Source organism: Trachypithecus francoisi, unplaced genomic scaffold (assembly GCF_009764315.1).
Source record: "Trachypithecus francoisi isolate TF-2019V2 unplaced genomic scaffold, Tfra_2.0 Lachesis_group8, whole genome shotgun sequence".
Lineage (NCBI taxonomy): Eukaryota > Metazoa > Chordata > Mammalia > Primates > Cercopithecidae > Trachypithecus > Trachypithecus francoisi.
This window is the reverse complement of record NW_022681473.1, coordinates 113,006,061-113,030,825: the sequence shown is the minus strand read 5'-3', so window position 1 is coordinate 113,030,825 and position 24,765 is coordinate 113,006,061. Positions and strand designations below refer to the sequence as shown.

The 24,765-nt window shown below is 38.6% G+C and overlaps 2 protein-coding genes across 6 annotated transcripts in view; both read right to left on the bottom strand.

The window, feature by feature from the left end:
• Positions 1-10,289, bottom strand: part of SLC37A2 (solute carrier family 37 member 2) — a 39,529-nt gene extending 29,240 nt beyond the window's left edge. For 2 of the 5 annotated variants that reach the window (XR_004436151.1, XR_004436152.1), the window contains exon 1: positions 10,113-10,289. Coding sequence is in view for 3 of the 5 variants with exons in the window: in XM_033207155.1 (XP_033063046.1) it covers positions 10,113-10,249 (137 nt within the window). In the remaining 2 variants the exon portion in view is untranslated. The remainder of the gene's footprint in view (positions 1-10,112) is intronic. The other 3 variants (XM_033207155.1, XM_033207158.1, XM_033207156.1) reach the window with 2 other exon arrangements.
• A 9,523-nt stretch (positions 10,290-19,812) lies between these two features.
• CCDC15 (coiled-coil domain containing 15) overlaps positions 19,813-24,765 on the bottom strand; it is a 93,429-nt gene continuing 88,476 nt past the window's right edge. Inside the window, 4 exon segments of the mRNA XM_033205435.1 lie at positions 19,813-19,993; positions 20,570-20,711; positions 22,200-22,348; positions 22,666-22,842. Of these exon segments, the coding sequence (XP_033061326.1) occupies positions 20,590-20,711; positions 22,200-22,348; positions 22,666-22,842 (448 nt within the window). The 3' untranslated portion in view covers positions 19,813-19,993; positions 20,570-20,589.

The following is a 24,765-nucleotide window of genomic DNA, read 5'->3' as shown; positions in this document are numbered from 1 at the left end:
CACAGACAACAGCCCTCACGCGCTCCCGCCATGACAATGTGGCAGTCACTCCTGCTCTGCCTTCTGGAGGCAAGCAGCCACCAGGCAGACTTCTGTGGTCCTGAAAGTGGCTGCCTCTAAACTGAAGATTTCAGGGTATGTTTCCACTGATAATTGTGAGATCTTGCATATGAACCCAAGGGTGAACTACAGAGGACTGCAAAGGGAAGTATTCCCCTGAGGAATAAAGTTAATAGAACATAAAATAGGAGTGTCTGAGCAAATGGGTTTCAGCCCTAACCCCACCCTGCCCCTAATTCCTAGGAGTGCCCAGGCCCTATGTGCAAGGTCAGAGAAGTGGAGTAACAACTCCACCAAACAGATGAGGACCCAGAATAATGGGCTTGGCTGGTACCAGCCCTAGAATCAAGGAAAAGAGGGTAAGCAGAGTCGTAAAAGCCTCTGTGAATCCCAGGCAGTCAGGGCATAGGTCTAGTGGCAGAAATGAAGACGGTAACACGCCAACGACAAAAGGTAAAGGAACAGAGAAAAGAAGAAAGGCAGTAAGTAGAAGGGAGGCCCAAATAAGGTGCAGAGGCTTGAAACACCAAAGGACCAGTGTCATTAGCGGCGATTCACTGAATCAAACCCCTGATTAGACCACTCACTGTGCCTGGGGGTATGTTCATTACACTCTTTCAAGTCAGTTAGGTGGCTATTATCCAGCTAGGTAAGGTGACTCTATGTCTTGGTTTGCCTGGGACAATGCCAGGAGACACCTGCTGTCCCAGAACCTATGATGGACCCACTCTAGCATCAATAATCACAAGCACCCCAGGTTAAGGTACTCCTTTAAGGGGTGGCAAACACACTAGAGGAATGAGCTGATAACCCCAGGAAGGGAATTATTTCTATGCTGCTTATTTCTGAGGGACTAAAGGGAAGGATAAAATTGGAATCCAGCTGAGCCAAGGAAGCAGCTGAAGTTCCTTGATGCTACATTTCAGGAGTAGGTGGACATCACCAGAGGAATGGAAGAGACCATCTCCAGAGCTTCAGAGGTGCTGTCCAGACTTCAGTAGTGTGGAACATCTGTCTTTCCATTTCAGACAGACAGAAGCCAAGAATAAGGGTCACTCCTGCTCATTTGTCAGGAAGCTGTGTTCCTGCCTCACAGGAGACCATGCTTGTCTGAGGCTGGGACTCTCAGAAAGGCATTAGGAATATGCCCTCATGGTAGTATGGCTATTGTTCACAGTGCACCAAGTAGCTGGGAGCAGGGCCGGTACTGAAACAGACTTTGCCTTGTCACAGTTACTTCCTGTGAATTCCAGCCAAGTATCCCTGTTCAGGGGCCAGGGTGGCAGTGGGAACACTCCTACCAATGATGGAACTCTTTCCTGCTCGCTCCTGTTGGTGAGTGGGATGATCTCTTTGCTTCCTACTGCTTGGGGGAGTGGCAAAGAGGGATATTGTGCCTCATGGAGTGCCTTCACTCACCTACACAACCTCACTACTCTCGACTCACCTTCTTGTTATTATCAGGTCCCCCTCCCACAACCACCTCCTCAAACCCTGCAGAATGTGGACAGGATCTGAAGGAAATAAAGAAGGAGGGGAGGAGCTCCTGAATCAAACGCTAAAGGAAAAGATCCTCAGTTCTTATATGGATAGCCTTATACTCTGTCAAAAATGCTTCCTATGGTTCAGTATGAGACACTGGTGAGAAAGAAGCCATTTTACCCATCAAATACCAGTCCCTACTGCTAGCAAGTTTCATGACCACCCACAGGACTGTTGGGGTAGCCAGTTGGTGTTTTATGCCCTTTAAGACACAACAAGTGTCTTCCCTGTTTTTTTCAAAGAGACAGAAGGATCCAAATGCTTAAGTCTATGAGGACAAATGCCATGAGAATAGGCCACTAGGTAACAGAACTCCAAAATTTTATCCCATCCACAAGCATCAGTTTTTGAACATATTTGCCTCCTTCCACTTCTGTCTTACTAAACAGAGAAAAGCATATTTTTTGGTAATACAATCAAGACCCAGAGTCTTGATCAAGGGGGTAAGAACTGGAATATTAGGATAAATTATAATCATTCAATCTTTTAAATATTCAATTTCATATTAGGCCCTTTTATTGAGAGGCAGAGTGGTGCAGTAAAAAGAACACTGGTTTGGAGTCAGAACCAAGTCTGGTCAAGATACTTACTACTTCACTAAGCCTCAGTTCCTTCCTCTGTAAAATGTGTGTAACAGCACGTACCTTACAGAGTGCTGTAAGAATCAAACATTTGTGCATATAAAAAGTGTAACAGTGCCTGGCCATATTAAGTAGGTTTGGCAAACGGAGCAATTACGTGTGCAGGAGCTAATATATTGGTATTAGGGTCAGATATTGACTGCAGCTGACAGAAACCAATGACTGTCATAAATGAGAACAAAATACAGGGGTTAAAGGATCAAAATTCTTAAAAAGGATCAATGGGTATAACAAAACATATTTTTGACCTGCAAAATCCTTAATATCGTGTGCTTGTGTGTGTGTGTATCTGTGTATGTGTGTATATATATACAACTTAACCCACTGAGTTATTGTAAGTTTGGTGGTAATACATGTTGAATAATTTGGGGTTGACAAGGATGTGTTGAGTAGAGTGTCATGAAAATGAAAGAAGGTATTGTCTTAAATATGTTGGATGCTGAAATCTCACTAAGAATTACTACTAAATTCTTCCCAGCTCACACAGTCAAAAGATAGATAAGCAAGGTGACCAAAGGTATTCAAAAATATTTTATTTCTCAGTAGAAGTCAAACTTCTGGAATGCTTAGCAAAGAACATTCCAGCCCTCATCTAACTGGCCAAAAGTAGGGGCTTCAATGTACTGAAGACTAGATTGATGGTTCATAATGGCCTGAAGAATGGGCTTTGGAGACCTATCAGTCCACCGACAGGGCAGCCCTGCTTTCAAATGGTCAACCTCCTTAGGATACCAGTAGTGACAGCAGGTATATACAAAGACAGCCTGACAGCCAGTAGTCCTTAGGAAGAGAAGAGAAGGATGGAGAAATTGTTAAATTATTAAAATTTCCCAAAGTCACCCTGTTTAGAGGAAAAATTAAAAGGAATATATGGTAATGACAAAAGTGAGGTAGTCTCAGCCTGGTCACACAGCTGGGGACAGTTTTTAGTTGTTCTAGTATCTGAAAGTAACCATTCACTTACTTGCTTAATAAACATTTGTTGTCTGTAATCCCAGCACTTTGGGAGGCCAAGGTGGGAGGATCACCTGAGGTCAGGAGTTCAAAACCAGCATGGCCAACAAGATGAAACCCCGTCTCTTCTAAAAATACAAAAATTAGCCAGGCGTGCTGGCACGCGCCTGTAATCCCAGCTACTCAGGAGGCTGAGGCAGCCGAATCACTTGAACCCAGGAGGCAGAGGTTTCAATGAGCCGAGATCGTGCCACTGCACTCCAGCCTGGGAGACACAGCAAGAGTCCGTCTCAATAAATAAATAAATAGCATTTGTTAAGTGACAACTATGTGCCAAGCACAGTGCTATGTGCTGAGGATACACTAATGAAAAAGACAGGCCAGGCACAGTGGCTTACACCTGCAATCCCAGGACTTTGGGAGGCCGAGGCGGGCGGATCACCAGGTCAACAGATCGAGACCATCCTGACTAACACGGTGAAACCCCGTCTCTACTAAAGAAAAAAAAATACAAAAAAAAAAAAAAAAATTAGCTGGGCGTGGTGGTGGGCACCTGTAGTCCCAGCTACTCAGGAGGCTGAGGCAGGAGAACGGCGTGAAGCTGGAGGGGTGGAGCTTGCAGTGAGCCAAGATTGAGCCACTGCACTCCAGCCTGGGCAACAGAGTGAGACTCCGTCTCAAAAAAAAAGTCAGACATAGTCCCTAATCCCAAAGAATTTACAGTCAAATGGGACAGAGATGTATAGAGATAATCCCACTTCAAACAACTTGGCAGAAGAGATCAACTCAAACAAGAAATACATTATATAAACAAGAAAATGTTCATACTGATATGGTGGCACTGATCAAATAACTCCGGGAGAGTCTCAGAAGACTTACTGTAGACAATATAAGAACTAGGTTTGAAGAATAGCTAAGTGCATACCAAGCAAAGAGGAAAAAGGTTGAACCGGAAAATTGCATGTGCAAAACAAGGAATCATGAAAAAGCAGGGTACATTGAAGAAATGGTGCATGAGACATTCTTTGTAGCTGGTGAGTATGTGTGCAAGGTGGGGAGCTGCAGAAGATATGACTTATTACATGTGGTGAGACAGTGAAGAACCTTCAATGTCAACAATAAGGGGTTGGAACCATATTCTTTAGACAGTTGGGTGCTATAAGACAGCTTTAGAAGGGTGAAGACAGGATCAGATTTATGTTTTCAGAGGAGAAACGGCCATTAACAGGGCTTTGTAAGACTTCCAGTTCTGGATGAAGACAGAAGAGATACACTTCTCTCTATTCTTCTTGCTAAGTACCATTAAAAACCATGGACATTATATATAAAGCAAGCATAAGAAAACTCTGAAAAGTGGAGAGAAGACAGATCAGTGAGGGACCTTGAGATCTAAGGAAAGACACAGTGGTGAGTTATCTGGGATTGATTTTGGCTTCATATATCTCAGACTGGGTGCTGAAGAAGCCAGGAAATCCAGAAGCACCAATGACACAGAACACCAAAGCTCTAAGAAATGCTGGCTCTGTCTAGCCACGGGACCAAGGAAGGGGTAACCTAGCAATAACCACCCTGCTCCAACTAAACCTCACAGAAAACACTGCAGCCCCACCCCACCTTATCAGCAAAGGCTAGTGGGGAACCTAGACTTCCACTTGCACCTGGCTGTAATGAGGGGTGCCCCCCCACCCACCGCCTGGCTGGTATCAGAGAACTCCAATGGGAAAGCAGGACTTTCACCACCTTCCAATGGTAAAGAGCACCCCACCCCAACCACCAAGGTGTCATTGGAGGTCACATGGGGAGCAGTAAGGAGCCCATACAGGGCAATATCAATGGAGGCCTAGTGGAGAGCCAGAACTCCCACCCTTTCAAGCAGTAATGAGGTGCCCTGCCCTGCCTCCCTCCACCAGGGATGTTAACAGAGGCCAAATAGGAAACCTGGACTTTCACCCCCCGACCCCTGGCAGAGGAGATAAAAAACATTACCCAAATACATGCTGTCACTTTTCTAAGAAACTAAAATATACTTACCATACATTTACTGCACTTCTGGGCATTTATCCCAGATAACTGAAAATTTCCATCATACAAAAACCTGTACATGAATTGTCCATAGCAGCTTTATCTATAATAACAAAAACCTGGAAATAACCAATATGCCCCTCAATAAAGTTAAACTAATTGTGGTACATTCATACCATGAAATACTACTCAACAATAAAAAGAAATGAACTATTGACACAATGGCATTATGCCAAGTGAAAAAAAAATCCATCTCAAAAGGTCACATACTGCACATACTGTATGATTTCATTTATATAACAATCTCAACATGACAAAATCATAAAAATGGAAAAGGGATTAGAGATGGACAGGTGTTAAGGAAGGTGGTGGCTGAGAGGGGTGTAACTTTATAGGGGTAACACAAGGGAGGTCTTTGTGGTGATGGAATAATTCTGTTTTGTTTGCATTGGTGTTTACGCAAATCAATGCATGTGATAGAACAGCAGACACAGACATACTGTACTATGGTTATGGCAAATGTAATCACTGGGGAAAACTGTAAAGGAACCACGAACTCTCTGACCTGTTTCTGTAACTCCCTGTGAATCTATCCTTAGTTTATAAAAGTCTTACAAAGTTGAAAGAGAAAGCTCTATGTCAACTTTAATTTCCTTTTAGTAGTTCTCAGTTTTCTAATTCCAGAAACAGGATGGGAGAAATTCACCTTTTAAGTAGAAATCTTTCCTTTGGAGAATATGCTGTGGAGCAGCATGGTCAGCTGCCCATAGTAACTCAAGTACCTCACTAGCAATACAGATTTCAGTACTGTGCCTTAGATTCCAAGTTATAATACTTGTTTTTTTTCTTCAACTTTTAAGCTCAGGGGTACATGTGCAGGATGTGCAGGGTCGTTACATAGGTAAACGTGGGCCATGATGGTTTGCTGTACAGATCAACCCCTCACCTAGAGATTAAGCCCAGCTATTCTTCCTGGTGTTCTCCCTCCGCCCCCTGCCAGTGCCACCCCCCACCGCTGTCCCGCCTCTGACAGGCCCCAGTGTGTGCTGTTCTCTCCATGTGTCTATGTGTTCTTATCATTCAACTCCCACTTATAAGTGAGAACATGCAGTTTTTGGTTTTCTGTTACTGCATTAGTTTGCTGAGGATAATGGCCTCCAGTTCCATCCATGTTCCTGCAAAGGACATGATCTTGTTCCTTTTTATGGCTGCATAGTATTCCATGGCATATATGTTCCAGATTTTCTTTATCCAGTCTATCACTGATGGGCATTTGGGTTGATTCCATGCCTTTGCTATTGTGAATAGTGCTGCAATGAACATATCTGTGCATATATCTTTATAACAGAATGATTTATATTCCTTTGGGTATATACCTAGTAATGGGATTGCTGGGTCAAATGGTATTTCTGTCTGTAGGTCTTTGAGGAATTGCCACACTGTCTTCCACAATGGTTGAACGAATTCATACTCCCATCAGCAGTGTAAAAGCATTCTTTTTTCTCTGCAATCTTGCCAGCATCTGTTGTTTTTTGACATTTTAATAATAGCCATTCTGACTGACATGAGATGGCATCTCACTGTGGTTTTGATTTGCATTTCTTTAGTGATCAGTGATGTTGAGCTATTTTTTTAAACGTGTAACTCCGCTTTTATCGAACAGCTTCATCAGCACCTCTAGAATACTCCTATTACTCAAACAAATTTAACTTGCAGAGAATAGACATGCCTGGTTCACACAGTGATGTTGGTGGAAAGATGAGATAGAAGCTCTCCCCAAGGGCCACTCCATTTGTAGGAGCAAATTCCTTCTTATCATGTGGGACTAACCTCTGTCTCTGTGACCAATTAAGCCTAAGATAGGCTCAAGGAAGTTGTGGGAATGCCTCCCTGCCTTACACTGCTCCTTAGGTCTCCAACTAGGAATGTATTCTTATTGTAACATCGTGAAGCAAGAGGAATGAAACAGGGAGAACAGGTTGAACAAATGAAAATGGAAATGGGTTTAGAAATCAAAAGCATGTGACTTCAAGAACTATGATGCTTTTCACAGGCAAGGACTGAAAGGTCTTCAAGGGAAGAGTTTTATTAGTCAGATTAAAGAAGGTCTCAATAAATAAACCAGCACTACACAATAAAGACTGAAGATATCCTTGCTGCCTCTAGATGTCTACAGCAGCCCCAACAGGTAGGCCCCAGATCTGGAAAAACTCGACTCTTCCATCTGCTTTGTCCCAGCAAAAGCTTCATCCTGGAATTTCCCTACAACTCTTCAACACTGGCCTGAGAGCCCTGGCTCCTAGTACACGGTTGGCACTCCTTATTGTAAAATATATGAAGGACAGGCTACAAGACTCAGGAATCAAGATCAAGATGGAAATTTCTGGGAAAAGAGTGCTGATCCACTCTACCTTCTTAGAAACCCATTCTCAAGCCCAAATGTTTCTTTCTTCAGAATTAAGTAACATCCAAATATTCACTGTATGCCAAAGTGTGCCCTAGTAATTTCTACTTTCTTTCTTTTTTTTAATTAAAATAATTTGTTTTAGAGACAGGATCTTTCTCTGCCACCTAGGCTAGAGTGTAGTGGTGCTACCATAGTTCACTGCAGCCTCGAACTCCTGGGCTCAAGTGATCCTATTATCTCAGGCTCCTGGGTAGCTGGAACTACAGGCATGTACCATCATGCCCAATTATTTATTTATTTATTTATTTTGCTTTTTTAGAGATAAGGGTCTCACTATGTTGCCCAGGCTGGTCTCTACTTCTGGCCTCAAGTGATCCTCCCCCTTCAGCCTTGGGATGACAGGTGAAAGCCACCATGTCCAGCGTGTCTGGTATTTTCTGATCACTGTTACTAAACTTTTTCTCCCCCTTCTTAGTGATGAATTGAAACAAGTACTTCCTAGTTTATGATGACAGAGTTTCAGCTAGAGAGAAATGGACATGCCCAGATATCTCTAGAAAAGCCAAAAACACTTCAGTTTCTTTCAAGTTCTTGTCTTATCAAGTCCTTGTCCACTGCACAGAATGAAATTTAAGGCACGTGCGCACACGCACACATACCCCTCAAAATTTAACAATCCAATCACATTGAAAACAGATGCACTATGAACAAATACAGTCCAATTAACAAGTATTTTAAAAGTTAAATCTGAAATTCCTTATGAAAACTTCCAGCAATGTAAACTGAAGAAGACTTATATGGTAAATTAACATGCTTACCGTACTTATAATTAGATCCAATCTAATGAGACCAGCCTTATTTTGTGATCAAGCATAGTCTTTCTTTGAGACTATTTTGATCAAAATGGGAGAGGATGTAGAAAAAAATTTATGTTTCAGTGGAAAATAATGTATTGTCTAGAGGACACTCCTCTAAAGTGATCTGATTTTAGCCTAAAGTTCTCCTTGGTTTAACAATTCTGCAAACTGTAGATAAATGTGAAAAAGATCAGTTTTGCCTCCATTTGCACATTCAATCCAACATTCCTTTATCTATATAATTTGTGCATTTTTTTCCTCTTTTCTTGGAACCAGTTGAAACATCTACTTATTTCTCTCATGGATTAAATAAAATGTTTAATGCATGTTCATCTTTATATCTGTATGAGTCATTATTTTACCTTTCTATGAAAATTATCTTTTAAGATATATAAACATTATCATATAATTCAGAAAACCTATATGCTAAATATTTAAAACTAGTATACTATGTAATTGGGCAGGAATAATTGCTTCAGAGTGAGAGAACTCAGGTTAGGTGTTCATAGACAGATGGTACTAGTACTTTGCCTTAACAGTTACTAGAATTTTAAGATTGAGAATTTGAAGAACATTTCAGGCAAACAAAAGGCCTGTTAATCCTAAGGGACTCTCCTGGTAATGGACCTAGCCAGCTTCTAGAGTCCCCAAGGAGAGGTCAGACTCAGTCCCATGTGATTCATGCAGGAGCAATACCCAACTTGGAACCAATCCCAGTAAATCTATCATCCTACCTGGCAAGGCTTACAGTCCCAACTATTCAATTGAAGAAAGGCTCCTGGGAAACACAGAAGCATGAGGTGTAATGGTAACCGGGATAAATGGCTCATGGATCCAAAGCAATGTGTCTTGAAATGAGCATCACAACCCACTTCTCGTGTGTCCTATAGCAGAACTATATACCACATGCTATACCACAACCTGAATGAATTCCCTATCCCTGCTGCCTCAATGGGCCAGGTAGTAGTGATATGGATCCAATTATATTCTACTTCTGGAGTCAAACTAAGCTGTATTAACAGCTATTCATCTCTACATTTCTATTTTGCTAATGGTGAAAAGGAAGAGGTAGGTCAGGGGTTCAGAAAATGTACTACATATAAAAATACACATTCACAGAGCATTAACTCAGTCTCCAGTTATCATGGTTTATCTGTGTCAGATTACATTCCTTGATGAATGGATTTTTCCAACGTGAGCCACTGTACGTAAGTCTATTAGACTAGTTAAAATCACCTCTCCACAGTTTTCAGAGACCCATGTCTAGCTAAACTACTGATTCCTATAGTGTTGGCTCAAGTTCCAATCTTGCTCTACTTCAAACTCTGTTTTCTATTGTTAATCTTAGCTCAGTCCTGGTCCTTGCCTTGTATCTGTGTTATCCCCCTCTCAGTCTTAGCTCTGTTTTGGATCCCCCCTTATCTACCATTCCTGACCCAAGTTACTTATAAGGTAAGAATACGGAGTTACAACCATGTGGAGAAAACACTCTAAGCCCTAAAAGACAGAGCTGTATCAGAGTCAAGTTTTATGTGTAGGATGTAACGTCCTCATGTGTGAAAGAAAAAGTGTCATTGATCATGTGTATGGCAAATGCTTTGAACTCATTAGAGGAAACACTGTGCCCACCTGGCAAAAACGGACAGACATATCCTCTTCCTCCAGCTGAACCATAACTGAATTCTGGCAACGTGATAAGATGGGTGTAACTTGTCAAATGACAAGTTATGGCTTTGAAACAGGAAGGATTTAAACACAGGCATCATCTAACCATCAGGTTTAGCAATAAAGAAGGCATGCTAATTTGCAATCTAAATGGCACACCCATCCATGTGGCAAACTCTTCCTTTGCTCCTCCACCTTCAAAACAAAAATCTGGTTTTAGTGGTAATTAGGCTCAGTGTAGGATGGAGCACTGAGTAAGATCAAATAGCCAAATGCAAATCAAATGTTAATGTCATCATAACCTAGGAACATAGAAAACCTCTCTTAGGCAATAACTCAAAAAGCCAAATTGGATGTCCCTGTGTTCCTATGCCTAACTAGCTTATTCTGGCTTAAATATCTGAAACATCAAGGATTCCACATGCAGCCAATGTAAGGGAAGAAGGCCTCCCCTCTTGAATTATTAAGCAAGAACTGTAAGAAATTGAGTAGTAACATTCAGATATGTAGGACAGAGGACATATAATAGTGGTAGTAATTATGATAACAAAGATACTAATTCTGATTATTAGTTTCCAACACTTCCTGTACTTACCATGTGTTAGGCACTATGCTAAGTACTTTCTCATGGAATTCTCACCACAACTCTATGAAGTAAGTACTATTACTATTCTCAATTTGCAGATGATAAAACTGAGGCTCAGACCTAAATATTAATAACTAGTTTAAGGTCACATGGCTGGTATGTGATAAAATCAGAATTTAAACTGTGAACACAATCCTAACCACTACAAACTATCCCACAGAAAAAGGGCCTTTGAAGACAGCAAGAAAAAGCTGACAACAAAGAGCAATTTTTCAATCTCTACAGACTCTATTCAGAGGGAAGAGAGAAATATAAAGGACTTTTACTCTGAATTGAACCACATATTCTCTCTTACCCCCAACTCACCCTAAGATTTCAAAACTGCTTTTACAAAATTACCATTTTGTTCTTTCTGTCATTAATGTTCTCCATGGTCTTTCATCCCTGATTTCTCAACTTTTACATGCCTTAGAATTCACTAGTTATAGTTTATAAAACCAGGTAGCTACATGCCTATCTAATTACTTAGGGTGTGAGCTGTGTGAGGGAGCTTCTGGTCTCTTGAATAAACCTAAATTCTATTTAATCAGTCTTTCTTATAGAAAGGCCACAAAACACTGTAGCCTCTAGGTTCTAGTCACCACCTAATAATAACTATGTCAGAAGTCCCAGAACTAAGGGATATTACTTTTCCTTCCAAATCTCCCAATATTTGGGAGAGTGAAAAGGAAGACAGTTATACAGTCAACAAAATTATTTCCGGTTTAAGTTTTTTGAAGTAAATAACTTTAAAAAACTCAAACATACACAAAAATAGAGAATAGCATGATGAAACTCCACAAACCTGTCACCTAGATTCACTATCATCAAGCTGTGGCCACACTTACTTCATCTATCTTTCTGGCCCATTTTACTGAATTATTTTAAAGTAAATCTCAAACATAATTTCATCCCTATATACTTCAGTAGCCATCTCTGTATATTTCTTGTATATAACCACAATGCCATCGACTTACCTATCAAAATGAATCACTTAGATTCTATTCAAATTCCTCTGATTGCTTCAAAGTTACTTTTCTCAGACTGTTTCTTCCCATCAGGATCCAAACAAGGTCCATACATTATATGTAGTGGTTGCTAACTCTGTACGTTTGTCTAGAGCCATCTCCTCATTTTTAAAATTCAAGCCCTTAACTTGCTAACAAAATTGACTTAATTTTCCTAGAGAATTTCCCATATTCTGGATTTTTGCTTCTTTGTGGCATAATCTAACTTGTTTCCTTGTATTTCCTATAAATGGAATCCTCATGGCTTTTCTCTTTACATATTATCATCATCTAAACGAGAAAACAGTTGAGTGATTATGTCCTTAATTCCCTCAAGGATGGTTCACAAATAACTAGTACCATTCTAGATCAACAGGAGAGAAGTTAATTTATTATATACAATGGATTCCTTAGAGCATTAGGGCTTTTCTCCCAAAAACCAAGTGAGAACGACTGACAAGCTTGATTGTATTTAGTTTCGACCTTTTATTTGGCAAAAATACTTTATAGAAGGCACTGCATGCTTCATACTGTATTACATCAGATGACCATGTTTAATAAGTTCATCCATTAATTATTGCTGTAGGCATCTGAGCATGGGGAGAATCTATGACAAGAATTGAGTGGTAACTTCTACCAGGAGTAGGCTCATCTTGGCGCCTGTATAAGATAACTCATGTGGTACAACACCATGTTGTTTTAATCAAAAGGAATCACTTTGGCTTCTCCTTGGCAGGGTGTGAGCTATGTTAGAGAGCTTCCATACAGCTCACCTCAAATAGTGGTCAGTAATACAGAGAACAAGACCAGAGATGGACCATTCATTTCCACCTTAAGAGAACTATAAAAATCTGAACCAACATATTTAAACTCTTTCACCCAACAGAGTGGGTCCAGCATGCCAGGAGGCTATTTGCTTTTCTCTTCCTCTATAACAGCTGCTATCTCCCAAATGCTTTTTTCTAAGCAGCATGAAAAAATGTTTAAGATAGGGCACAAATAAATTATGCTCACCACACTCAGAGAGAAACTGAAGGACATATTTTACTTCTAAAAACAGAATCTAAGTAAATAAACACAGAAAAATAATACCTGCTGCCTCCTTTATCAAACCTTAAATGTCTAGAAAATATAAAACCAAGAGTTTCTAGCCTCTGTATCCAGTGGGTCACCAATAAAGTTGTTGACTGTCCATTATAAAAGTGTTAAATAGGTAAGGGTGAGGCCTGGACAATTAAGTAATATCCAGGAACAATGGAAGGGAGAGGACACAGAAGTTTACTAAGTCAAAGCAACTGGAGCAAGCTGTTTCACGTTGCATGCCTAGGAAAACATGTCATACACGCTTTCTGACTGTTGTTATAGGAAAAGTACGGCGTATATATTCCCTGCTACTACCATAATCCTGGAATTGACTCTATCACATCCACATTTTCACCTCTTGCCGTGGGTTCTGGAAATTACTAAAGTTCCCTTCTAGGTAAGAGCTACAGTTAAGCTTTCATGGGGTTGTGCCTCTCTTGGTGAGCTCATGTCCACATGCTCCTGTAGCCGTCTGTTCTGCTCTTCTATTCCACTTTGACCTATAGAAACTGCATCTACTCAGACAACACAATCAATCCTGGAGTTACAGTAGAGGCGAATAAACTTGTTCCACCCTTATCTCACTGTCCACAAGTAAAACCTACCATCACTCCACACATCAGCATGAAGAGCGAATGAACTGAAAAATGAGAAACAGTGAGGTCAAAAGTATAAAACAAATAATAAATTCCTAGAAAGTTAGAACTATAGGGTAGATGGAGGCCACTTAGTATAACCCTCTTAGTTTACAAAAGAGGAAAGTGCTGCCCAGAGAAACCAAATTATTTGCTCCAAATCACTATGGCAATGAAAACCTGAAAACAAAATAGAATGATTCCTAATGACCTTTTTAGTAAATAGCATATTAGGTGAAAGTACTAATCATGTAGAAATATTTGGAATGTTTTAAAGACAAATTTATTGATTCATTTAACAAATACTTATTGAGAGCCTATTACACACCAGGCATAGCCTTAAGAACTGAGGCTGCAGTATTAAACAAAAAGAGACAATAATCTCTGTCCTCATGAAGTATACAAATTAGTGGGGACTGAGAGAAATAAACAGTAGCAAAATATATAGTACGTCATACAGCTGTAGTGTCATGAGGAAAAAGAAAGGAAAGCGGATATAGAGTACCTGTGTTTGGGGGTCAGGGGGAAGACTGCATTTAAAAATAGGATGGTCAAGGAAGGCTCTCTGATAAGTCGTATTTGAGCAAAGATTTGAAGGAGGTAAAGAGGTGGCCAAACATTTTCTAAGGAAGACATGTCTCCAGGCAAACAACAAATGAAAAAGCCCTGAAGTAAAAGTGTCCCTAGAATGTCCAAGGAAGAATAAAGTCAGTGTGGCTGAGTAGAGTGAATGAGGGGAAGGGCAGTTGGAGATAAAGTCTCAGGAGTAACAGGGATCAGATTGTGTAGGGCCTGTACGACACTGTAAGGGCTCCAGCTTTCCCTGAGCAAAATGCATAGCCAAAGGAGGCTTCGAGCAGAGAAGTGGTATGACCTTAATTATTTTCACTGCTTTGGCTGCTATGCTAAGAGCAGTTTATAGGAGGATACCATGGAAGCAAGAAAACCAACTTGGGAGCTATTGCAAGAACTCAGATGAGATATGATGATGACTTGGACCAGGGTTGTAGTGGGGAAGGCACTGAAAAATAATTGTATTTTGAGTATATTTTCAAGGTGAAGCCAATAAGGATTGGATATGAGTTGTTTAAGAAAAGTGAAGGTTGACTCCACACTTTTTTTTGGCCAGAAGAAACAGAGGATGGAGTTGTTGTTTACTGAGATGGGGAAGACTATAGTAAGGAAAACATTTTTTTTGTTGGTTAGTTTTATTGGTGAGTGTGTGCAATGACAGAGATCAGAAGGTTGGTTTTGGGATATATTAAGTATGGCAGCTGTATTGAGAAAATACATAAGGTGCAAATAGGGAGATTACTTGGGAAACTCTTACAAGAATCCAGGAGAGAGAGAATGGTGGGTGGATCAGGCAAATGGCAAAGGGAGTCATGAGAACTGCAGATCTATTATGAAGGTAGAACTGAAATGATTTGCTGATGGAATGATGAAAGATGAGCAGCGGAGGTGGGAGTCAATGATTTCCACGAGGTTTTTGGCCTCAATAACTAGAAAGATGCAACTGCTATCAACTGATAAGAGGAAGACTGCGGGAGGAGTAAATCGATGAAAAACTAAACGTCAAGTAGGCAGTCAGGGTTAGATAAGTCTAGAGGTCAGAAAACAGCTGCAGACCAGATATACAAGTTTGAGAGCTATCAGTATATAGACGATATTAAAACCATGAGATAAGAAGAGATCGCCAAAAGATCAAGTGAAAAGCAAAACAGAAAAGAAGTCCAAGGACTGAGCCCCAGGATACTCTAATATTAAGGGACTAAAGATGGGGAAGAAACAGCAAAACAACAACAACAAAACAAAAACAAAAACAAAAACCTAAGAAGCAATAGCCTGTTGAAGTTGGAAGAAAAATAAAAAGCTCTAGTGTTGTAGGAACCAGGTAATAAGGTACTTAAAAAAAAAAAAAAGATTGCTCAATTGTGTTTAATTCTGTTGACAGGTAAGTCAGTAAGACAGTGAGTAAGTAAGACAATAAGATGGAGTCTGAGAATGACCACTGAATTCAGCAATGTGGAAGTTTTGGGTGACTTTAATAAGAGTACTTTTATTAAGAGGTAAAGGCAAATAGTCTCACTAAAATGCATCTGAAAGAGAATGTGAGGAAAGGAATAGGAGCAGCAAATATGTACAACTCAAGGATTTTGTTATAAAGGGAAGCAGAGAAGTTCAGTGGCAGCTGAAGGAAGATGTGGGATAAAGAAAGGTGTTTTTTTCTTCCTCTCTCCTTTTTTTTTGTTTTCTTTAGCTGGTTGCTTTTTAAGATGGGCAAAATTATAATATGTTTATAGACTGATAGTAATACTCTAGTAGTCAGGAGAAAAACTGATGATGCAGAAGAGAGGGGGAAGAAATGCTGAAGGAATGTCCAGGGAATTGGATCTAGCCACATGTCAGGGTAGGCCTAAGATAGGAGAAGAAACAGTTCATCCACATTAACAGGAATTAACAGATGCAAGTAGGTGGGTAGGTATGATGGTGGAAACTTGTGAAGTTTCCTATTGATTGCTTATTTTTTCACTGACACAGGAAGCACTGTCACCAAATGGTAGTGAAGGTAAGGAAAAACCTATAGGAAGTTTGAGGAAAGTTTGAGTAAGATGAAACAGTCATCTAGGAAATGTTCATTATTACTTAATCATTTTTCAGTTGAAACGCCTGCCATTTACCCTGTTTGAAATTCGGGACTCAAACTTAATCCTGTCCCTTGCACTCCTACTGCCCAAATCAAAATATATTCATTTCAGCTCAGTTCTTATCTTTACCTCTTCTTTCTTATAGGCCCCTGCTAATCTAGAAAATTGGTAGAATATGTCTATACAACTCTGATTTCACACACTTGTAAACTAAAAAACAAAACAAAACAAACAAAAAAAAACCACTTAAGATTCCAGGCTCCTTTCCAAAGTACACTGATCCAATCCAAACAGGATTCACCATACTACCATCACAAAGGGTCATGAGACTCAGGTTTCCTCGTTGGTAGCTGCTACTCAGTATTCTCTAACTCTACAAACATAAATCATTAGACATTGTCTACATATAACCAAATTATAATGCAAAAGCACACACATTCTCAGATGAAATTTATATTCACAGGCTAAAAGAAGACTTGAAAGTCTCCTAATCCAATGCAAGATCTAATCCCATCATAATTCTACTACTAACTTGATGTCAAACAAGTCAATTCACCTGTTTCAGATTACCAAACCAAAAAGAAAAAAAAAATAGTATAATCAAACAAGCACAATAAAATTGTTGTATAAGAAAGACCAAAGAAAGAAATAAAAACCAATACAACTTATCCTGGTAATGCAAAGTAATTTAACACCTGAAAACAATGTAATACAGCATATTAACAGAAAAAAAGGACAAAGAATACATGATAATAATAAATGCAGAAAGAGTATTTGACAAAATCCAACACCTTTCCATAATAAAAACACTCAACAAACTAGTAATAGAAAGAAACTTCCTCGACTTGAAAAATAACATCCACCGTTAACATCCTATATAATGGTGAAGGACTAAATGCTTTCCACTTAAAATCAGAAACAGGACCAGGATGTCCAGTGTGCCATTTCTATAAAACATTGTACTGGATATTCTAGCCAGGGCAATTAAGCAAGGAAAAGAAATAAAAGGCTATTTATAGATGACAAGATCTTATGTATAAAAAATCCTAAGGTTTTCTCTAAAAAACTATTAATAAATGCAAAAAAGTCAACTGTATTTCTTTATACCTGTGATAAACAATCTGCAAGAAAACAATTCAATTTACAAGAGCATCAAAGAACAAAATATGTAGAAATAAACCTAACAAAATAAATGCAAATGTTATGCTTTGAAAACTATAAAACTTTGTTGAAGGAAATGAAAGAAAATCTAAATGAATGGGCAGACACCCTATGTTCATAAGTCAGATGGCAATAGTCCCCAAATTCATCAATAGATTTAATGTAATCCTTATCAGAATCCCAGCCAGCTTTTTGTAGGAAGGTGATCTTAAAATTCATATGAAAATGCAAGGGACTCAGAAGAGCAAAACAATCTTGAAAAAGAACAAAGTTGGAAGCCTCACATTTCCAAACTTCAAAACTCACTACAAAGCTACAGTAATCAAGACAGATTGCACTGGCATAAGGTAAAACATATAAATCAATGGAACACAACTGACAGTTCAGAAATAGAAGTTCATGTGTATTGTCAATCTACTGGGGCAAATAATAGTCTTTTTCAACAAGTAGTGTTGGGATCCTGGTTATCCATATACAAAAGAATGAAGTTGCAACACTACCTAATACCATATGCAAAAACTTACTCAAAATGGATCACAGACCTAAATATAAGAGCTAAAACTATACGACTTTTAGAGGAACACTTAGGAGTAAATATTTGTGACCTTGAATTAGGTAATGGTTTCTTAGACAAGACAACAGAAGCACAAACCACAAAAGAAAAAGTATATAAAATGGACTTCGTCAAAATTTAAAATTTTTGTGCTGCAAAGAAATCACAGAAAAAGTGAAAAAACAATCCCCAGAAAGGGAGAAAATATTTGCAAATCACATATATGATAAGAAACCTATACACAGAATACACCAATAATACTTATAACTCAATAATAAAAAGACAAGTAACCCAACTACAACGTAAGCAGAGGATCTGAAAAGTCAGTTCTCCGAAAGACATGAGTACATGAAAAGATGCTCCACGTTAACAGCCATGAGGAAATGGAAATTAAAAGTACAGTGAAATATCACTTCACCCCCACTGGGATGGCGAGAAGCAAAGACACAGGTGATGACAAGTGTTGGTGAACATGTGAAGAAATTCGAACTCTTACATACTGTTGGTGGAAATGTAAAACAGTGCAGTCACTTTTGAAAAGTTTGTAGTTTCTCAAAAGGTTAAACAGAGCTGCCAGAAGACCCAGTAATTCCACTTCCAGGTATATTTCCAAAAGAAATGAAAATATATGTCTACAGAAAAACTTGCAAATAAATGGGCATAGCAGTGTTCGTAATAGCCAAGAGGTAGAAACAATTCAAATGTCTATCAACTGATAAACGGATAAATAAAATGTGGTATAACCACAGAATAAAGTACTATTCAACAATAAAAAGCAATGAAATATACATGCTACAAGATAGATATGTTTGAAAACATGTTAAATGAAAAAATCTATCACAAAAGATCACATATGATATATTCCATTTACATGAAAAGTCCACAATAGGCCAATCTATAGGGCAGAAAGTAATTAATGATTGCCTATGGTTGGAGGGGCATTTTGGGAGCGAAAATGGGGAGTGACTACTAATGGGTATGAGGGATTCCTTTAGTTTCTATTTTTAAAATTTTTAATTGTGGTAAAAACACAGAACCTAAAACTGACCATTGTAACCATTTTTGAGTGTGCAGTTCAGTACTGTTAAGTGTACTTACATTGTTGTGAAACAGATCTCCAGAGCCATTTCATCCTGCAAAACTGCAACTGTATACTCATTAAACAAAGCTCTCCACATCCTCCTACTTCCAGCTCCTGGCAACTACTATTTTACTTTCTGGCTCTACTAACTTGACTACCTAAAGTACTGCATATGACAGTATTTGTCCTTCTGTGACTGCTTTTTTCACTTAGCATAATGTTGCAGTGTGTGACAGGATTTCCTTCCTTTTTAAGACTGAATATTTTATTGAATACCATATATTATTTACTATCTATCCACCGATGGACATTTGAGTTGCTTGCACCTTGGCTATTAATAATAATGCCACTATAAACACGGGTGTGCAAATATCTGTTTGAGATCCTACTTTCCATTCTTTTGAAAATACACCTCGAAATGAGATTCCTGGATCATGGGGGCTTCTTTTTTTAGAGTGAAAATTTTATAGTGGTTATGGTTGCACAACCAGTGAATATACTAAAAACCACTGAATTATACGCATTAAATGTGTCAATTATATATAATATGTGAATGATATCTCAATAGAGCTGTTAAAAAATAGAATGCTTAAAGGCTGAATCAAGTTATAATTACTTCGAGGATTTTGGCTGAACTAGATAATCTGGTTACATAACTATTTAATCTTGTTCATGTAATTCTAATTATTTTCAAAGCCTTGGCTAGATGTTTAGGCTTTTATTTATTTATTTATTTATTTTGAGCATAAACCTAAGTGCTTCTTCAGCATTGTACGTTAGAAAAAGTAGAAAAAAGAAACTATCAGTATGTATCTTCAATTCATAATATTAAACCTTTTCATATTTTGTATCAGGAAAAATTGCAAGGACATTCATACCACCTATGGCAATTTTTATTTCATTTGCCCTGTAGCCATGTCATTCACCAGGTTTTTTAAAAATAGGGAAATAAGGAATTTACTCACTTTGACTTGAGATTCACTTTTTCAAATGTCATTCACAATTGTTTCACATAGAAGATATTCAAAAGACAAAGGATTTATTTACCTTTTCTGCAACAGAAAATTACACAAAAATTCCTATGTCTAGTGTCACTGAATGGGGAAAGAGGCAATACATTTTTAAAAACAAGAGAAAAAATTTTGAGAAAAAAATGTGCAACAAATTTAAATTCTTCTAATCTTGAATTCTTACATACAACTAGAAAAGGTAATGGCAATATAGATGGCCACTGATGTTCAGAAACACATTTCATCACTTTCTTTTCTGCTTCATCCAGACATTTTCAGTATTGTCAAGTTAAAAAACACAGTTTTAGAAAGATGATAAATGAGAGAATCTCAAAGATTTCACATGAGCTCTTCTGATCAGAGCAAAGCAAAGTAAGAGAAGCCTTAATTGTCTGATCGTGTTTTAAAATAATAGGCTCCGTATGGTTCCCAAGAAAGAAGAGTAAGCCAGCTTTCAATCTTGGTTCCAAGGCAGATTAAAACAATGATTACAATCTAATTATAAAGACAGTTATTATATGAGACAGTATTTCTTTCTAGATTATACATTTTATAACCTGAACAGCTTTTCTTAAATAATCTCTCAGGGCTGATTTTAAGTAAAAGCCAAAATACTACCAGTTAATTTCAGATTCTCATTACAGATTTTTCAAAGTCCGCCTGTGTGCAGAAGCAAAACTATGAATTGCGACTCGAAGAGTTGAATTACCCCCAGGGACATCACAGGAATTGATGAATGAATGTAGTGCCCGAGTATATGCTGCAAAAAAAGGTTTGCACAGCAATGAATAAAGTCAAATTCTAAACAACTCTACCAGCTTCTATCTTATTATGTAAGTACTGCTTCTCTACCAAGAGTCTTACAAGTAACTATCTATCAAATAAATATTTATTACTTACTATATGACAAGCACTCTGTGAGGACAGAAAAGATAATAAAGAGTATGGATACAAAAATAATTAAGTTGCCATGTAATACTTCCAAACCAGAAGTATATACAAAATGTCATCATAGGCCAGGCACAGTGGCTCACACCTGTAATTCCAACACTTTGGGAGGCTGATGCAGGCGGATCACTTGAGGTCAGGAGTTCGAGATCAGCCTGGCCAACATGGCAAAACCCCGTATCTACTAAAAATACAAAAATTAGCTGGATGTGGTGGCGCAAACCTGTAATCCCAGATATTCAATAGGCTGAGGCACTTGCACCCAGGAGGCAGAGGTTCCAGTGAGCTGAGATCGTGCCACTGCACTCTGGCCTGGATGACAGAGCGAGACTGTCTCGGGAAAAAAAAAAAAAAGTCATCATAGAATGAAGTTGGGAACGAATGCACAACTACCTAGGACAGGATGGAAAAGATTCCCAGAAGTGGTAACACTTAAGATGAGTTTTGAAGAAATAACAAGAGTAAAGGAAAGAACACAGAGAACTGAGTGTGTGAGGTGCAAAAGTAGTAAACAATATGGCACATACTGGGAATAGCAACTTTGATAAGGCTGGAGTAGGGCCCAGTGCCAGAGAGAAAATACACCAAATATGCCATGCATCTTATACTGCAATGGAGAGTCCTAAAGGTTTTAGAATAGGGAAATGGCATAATTAGATTTGTGTTTTTTAAAATAAAGCTGATAAGAAACTCTTATCATACAGATGAAGCACTAGGAATACATATACTGGCAGTATTCCTAGTGTATACGAGGGCTACATAATCTTTACACTATATAAATCAATGTATTTAAGGATGGATATGAAACAAATATTAATGACAATATGAAGGACTAAGTTTTCTCTAGCTGTGACACTCCTGATGGAGTTTATACTGTTTCTTATTTTCCTCAGTGTCTCCTGGCAGAGCTAGCAATCTAATGTGGATATACATGGTAATACATCCATGTTACATACCATTAAAGTATTTGGGTAATAGGGAATTCAACTAGATAGAGTCCTAACTTACATAAAAGGCAAATTCTAATAGTCTTCAGTTAAAGGACCTGGAACCCAAGTCCTCCTACAGTAGAATGAGCTGAAAATATTTCCCCAGCATAAATAGAGACAAGAAGATAACAGATCTCAAAGAGAAATATAACTCATTATAATTTTTTCATTGCCTCATATAGTTATTTTACAAAGGGTTTACAACAGTCTCTGACACACAGTAAGCACTCAATAAATGGTAAATTACTACTGCCACTACTCTTATTGACTTTTCTTGTTGCCATTAGGCCCTGACTGTTCAAGAAACTTACCCCTGTGGTTTTTATAGAAAATACAGTTGTTGGCACAGGTATCAGGATGAGCATCCCAAAAATCAGGACCACAACAGCATAGTGGAGGTAAAGTAATATTATACAGCTGCATTTTCTCCTGGATTTGGGCTCGTAAAGCTTCTACATATCTATAAAAATAAAGTATGATCAGGCAAAGTGAACTACTAGAAAGAAAGTGAGCGTGAATCCTGACTTTACAGCCAGCTTTAACTGTTAAATCTATTCCATATCTCTGGGCCTTGACATTTCCTCTCTGTACTGGGAAAAATGCAGGGCTACACCCAAGAAGTATTAGGCAATCAAAAAATTTGGTTAAGTTATGAACTCCTAAACAAGGAAAAGTATGAAAAGACACCAACAATTCTCTTCTAAGGAAAATGAGAACAATGACTTTCTACCAAGTCTCCTCTAGAGCCAGAATATCATGAAGACCTTTTCAAATTACCTCAGGTATTCTTTTTCTCTCTGTTGTTGTTTTTCTCTGGCTCCTTTTATTTCTTCCAGTTGTAACTGGGCTAATATGTCACTCATCTTCTCTCCTGAATATGGATCTTCAGGAAAGTTCATTCTTAAGATCCTCTGCTCTTCAGCATAACGTTCTTTCTCTCTCTTTTTCTTAATTCTGAGAATAAAATCATAACATGGTTAGGAATTTCCTAAAATTATTATTTAAAATTAGCTTCTTTATCCAAATAACTCAAGAAATTCCCAGAAACTAAGGAGTCGGGAAATCAGTTTAATATCCCAAGAATATCTTCAAAAATTTCTGCTGACTGCTTTATCTCCTCTCAAAGAGAAATGAGCAATAGCTACTATTAGAAGAGCTTTTCCGGGCTGGACGTGGTGGCTCATGCCTGTAATCCCAGCACTTTGAGAGGCCAAGGCAGATGGATAACACGAGGCCAGGAGTTCCAGACCAGCCTGGCCAACATGGTGAAAACCCATCTCTACTAAAACTACAAAAATTAGCCAGGCAGTGGTGGCACGGGCCTGTAATCCCAGCTACTCAGGAGGCTGAGGCTTGAGGATCACTTGAACCCAGGAGGCAGAGGTTGCAGGGAGCTGAAATTGCACCACTGCACTCCAGCCTGGGTGACAGAGCAAGACCTCCATCTCAAAAAAAAAAAAAAAAAAAAAAGTTTTTCCGTAAGAATGTAGCACAACAGTCTTTTCAGATTAAAACTACAAGTAAACAAGGCTTCTGCTTCTGACCAAAACAGAGTAATAGGGACCACATTTGCCCTCCAACCTTAAACCACCAAAAAAATTTTTTAAGTTTTAAAAAGTACACAAATCAAACAAATACAAGAAATGATGGTTTTCAAGACATTGGACACCAGGTAACAAACGACACTGCTCCTTGACAGATGGGAAACAAGCGAAGTAAACCCTATAACTGCCAGAGATTACTGCCTTGGAAGGTTCCAGGCAGTGGCACAGGGCAGGGAAATTGAAGTGAAGCCTGATGGGCTCTATGAATTTAAGAGATGGAGTTAAGAGTGCAGGGAGACAAAGGCAATTAGAGTTCACAGGACAAAGTACCAGAGAGAAGAAAGTTGCCCAGAAACAGCACCCCAGAGATGAATAGACAGTCTCCTGGTACACAGTAGAGCACTGATTGGTGCATGTATGCAATGAAATAACCTGAGGCTAGGAAGAGAACCATCCAAAATAAAAGAGAACAGTGACTAGAGTCCACATAGCTCCAGGAATAATTAGTCCTTATTTCCACCTATCAAACTTGAAAAACTTGTATTTCACAGAACATTAGGTAGAGTATTCAGAATCATCTTATCTGAGCAGTAGGGAATAAAAACTAATCCTAGACTGAGTACTGCACCAGACTCACCTGAAAAGTTATAAAAGCAAGTCCTCAAATGAACTTGACTGTATAACCAAAACCAGGTTCAAGAATGTAAAGACATCCAGCAACTAGCATGGTAAAACTCACAACGTTGGGCATCCAACCAAAGATTACCAAGCACACGAAGAGGCAGAAAAACACAACTCACAATCAGGAGAATAATCAATCAATCAAAACGACCTAGAACTGACACAGCTGTTAGAATTAGCAGAGAAGAACACTAAAGTAGTTACTACAACTATATTTTATATGTTCCAAATGTTAGGACATAAAAAAGACTGAAATCAAACTTCTAAAGATGAAAACTACAATTTTAAGACTATGATTCAAGATTGAAAAAACAGTGGATGGGAATACTGCCAGCACAGATGTTGCAGAAGTAAATCTGAAAACATAACAATAGAAACCATCCAAAATGAAACACACAAAAAAACCTGAAATGACAAAAAGAGCACAAAATAATATCAAACTAATCATATTAAAAATGGACAAAGGACTTGAATAAACATTTCTCGAAAGATGATATACAAGTTGGCTAACATGCATAAGAAAAGATGCTCAACATCACTAATCATCAGAAAAAGGCAAACTAAAATCACAATGAAATGATCACCTCACACCAAATAGGATACTTACTATCAAAAAAATAAAAAATAACAGGTGTTGGTGAGGATATGAGAA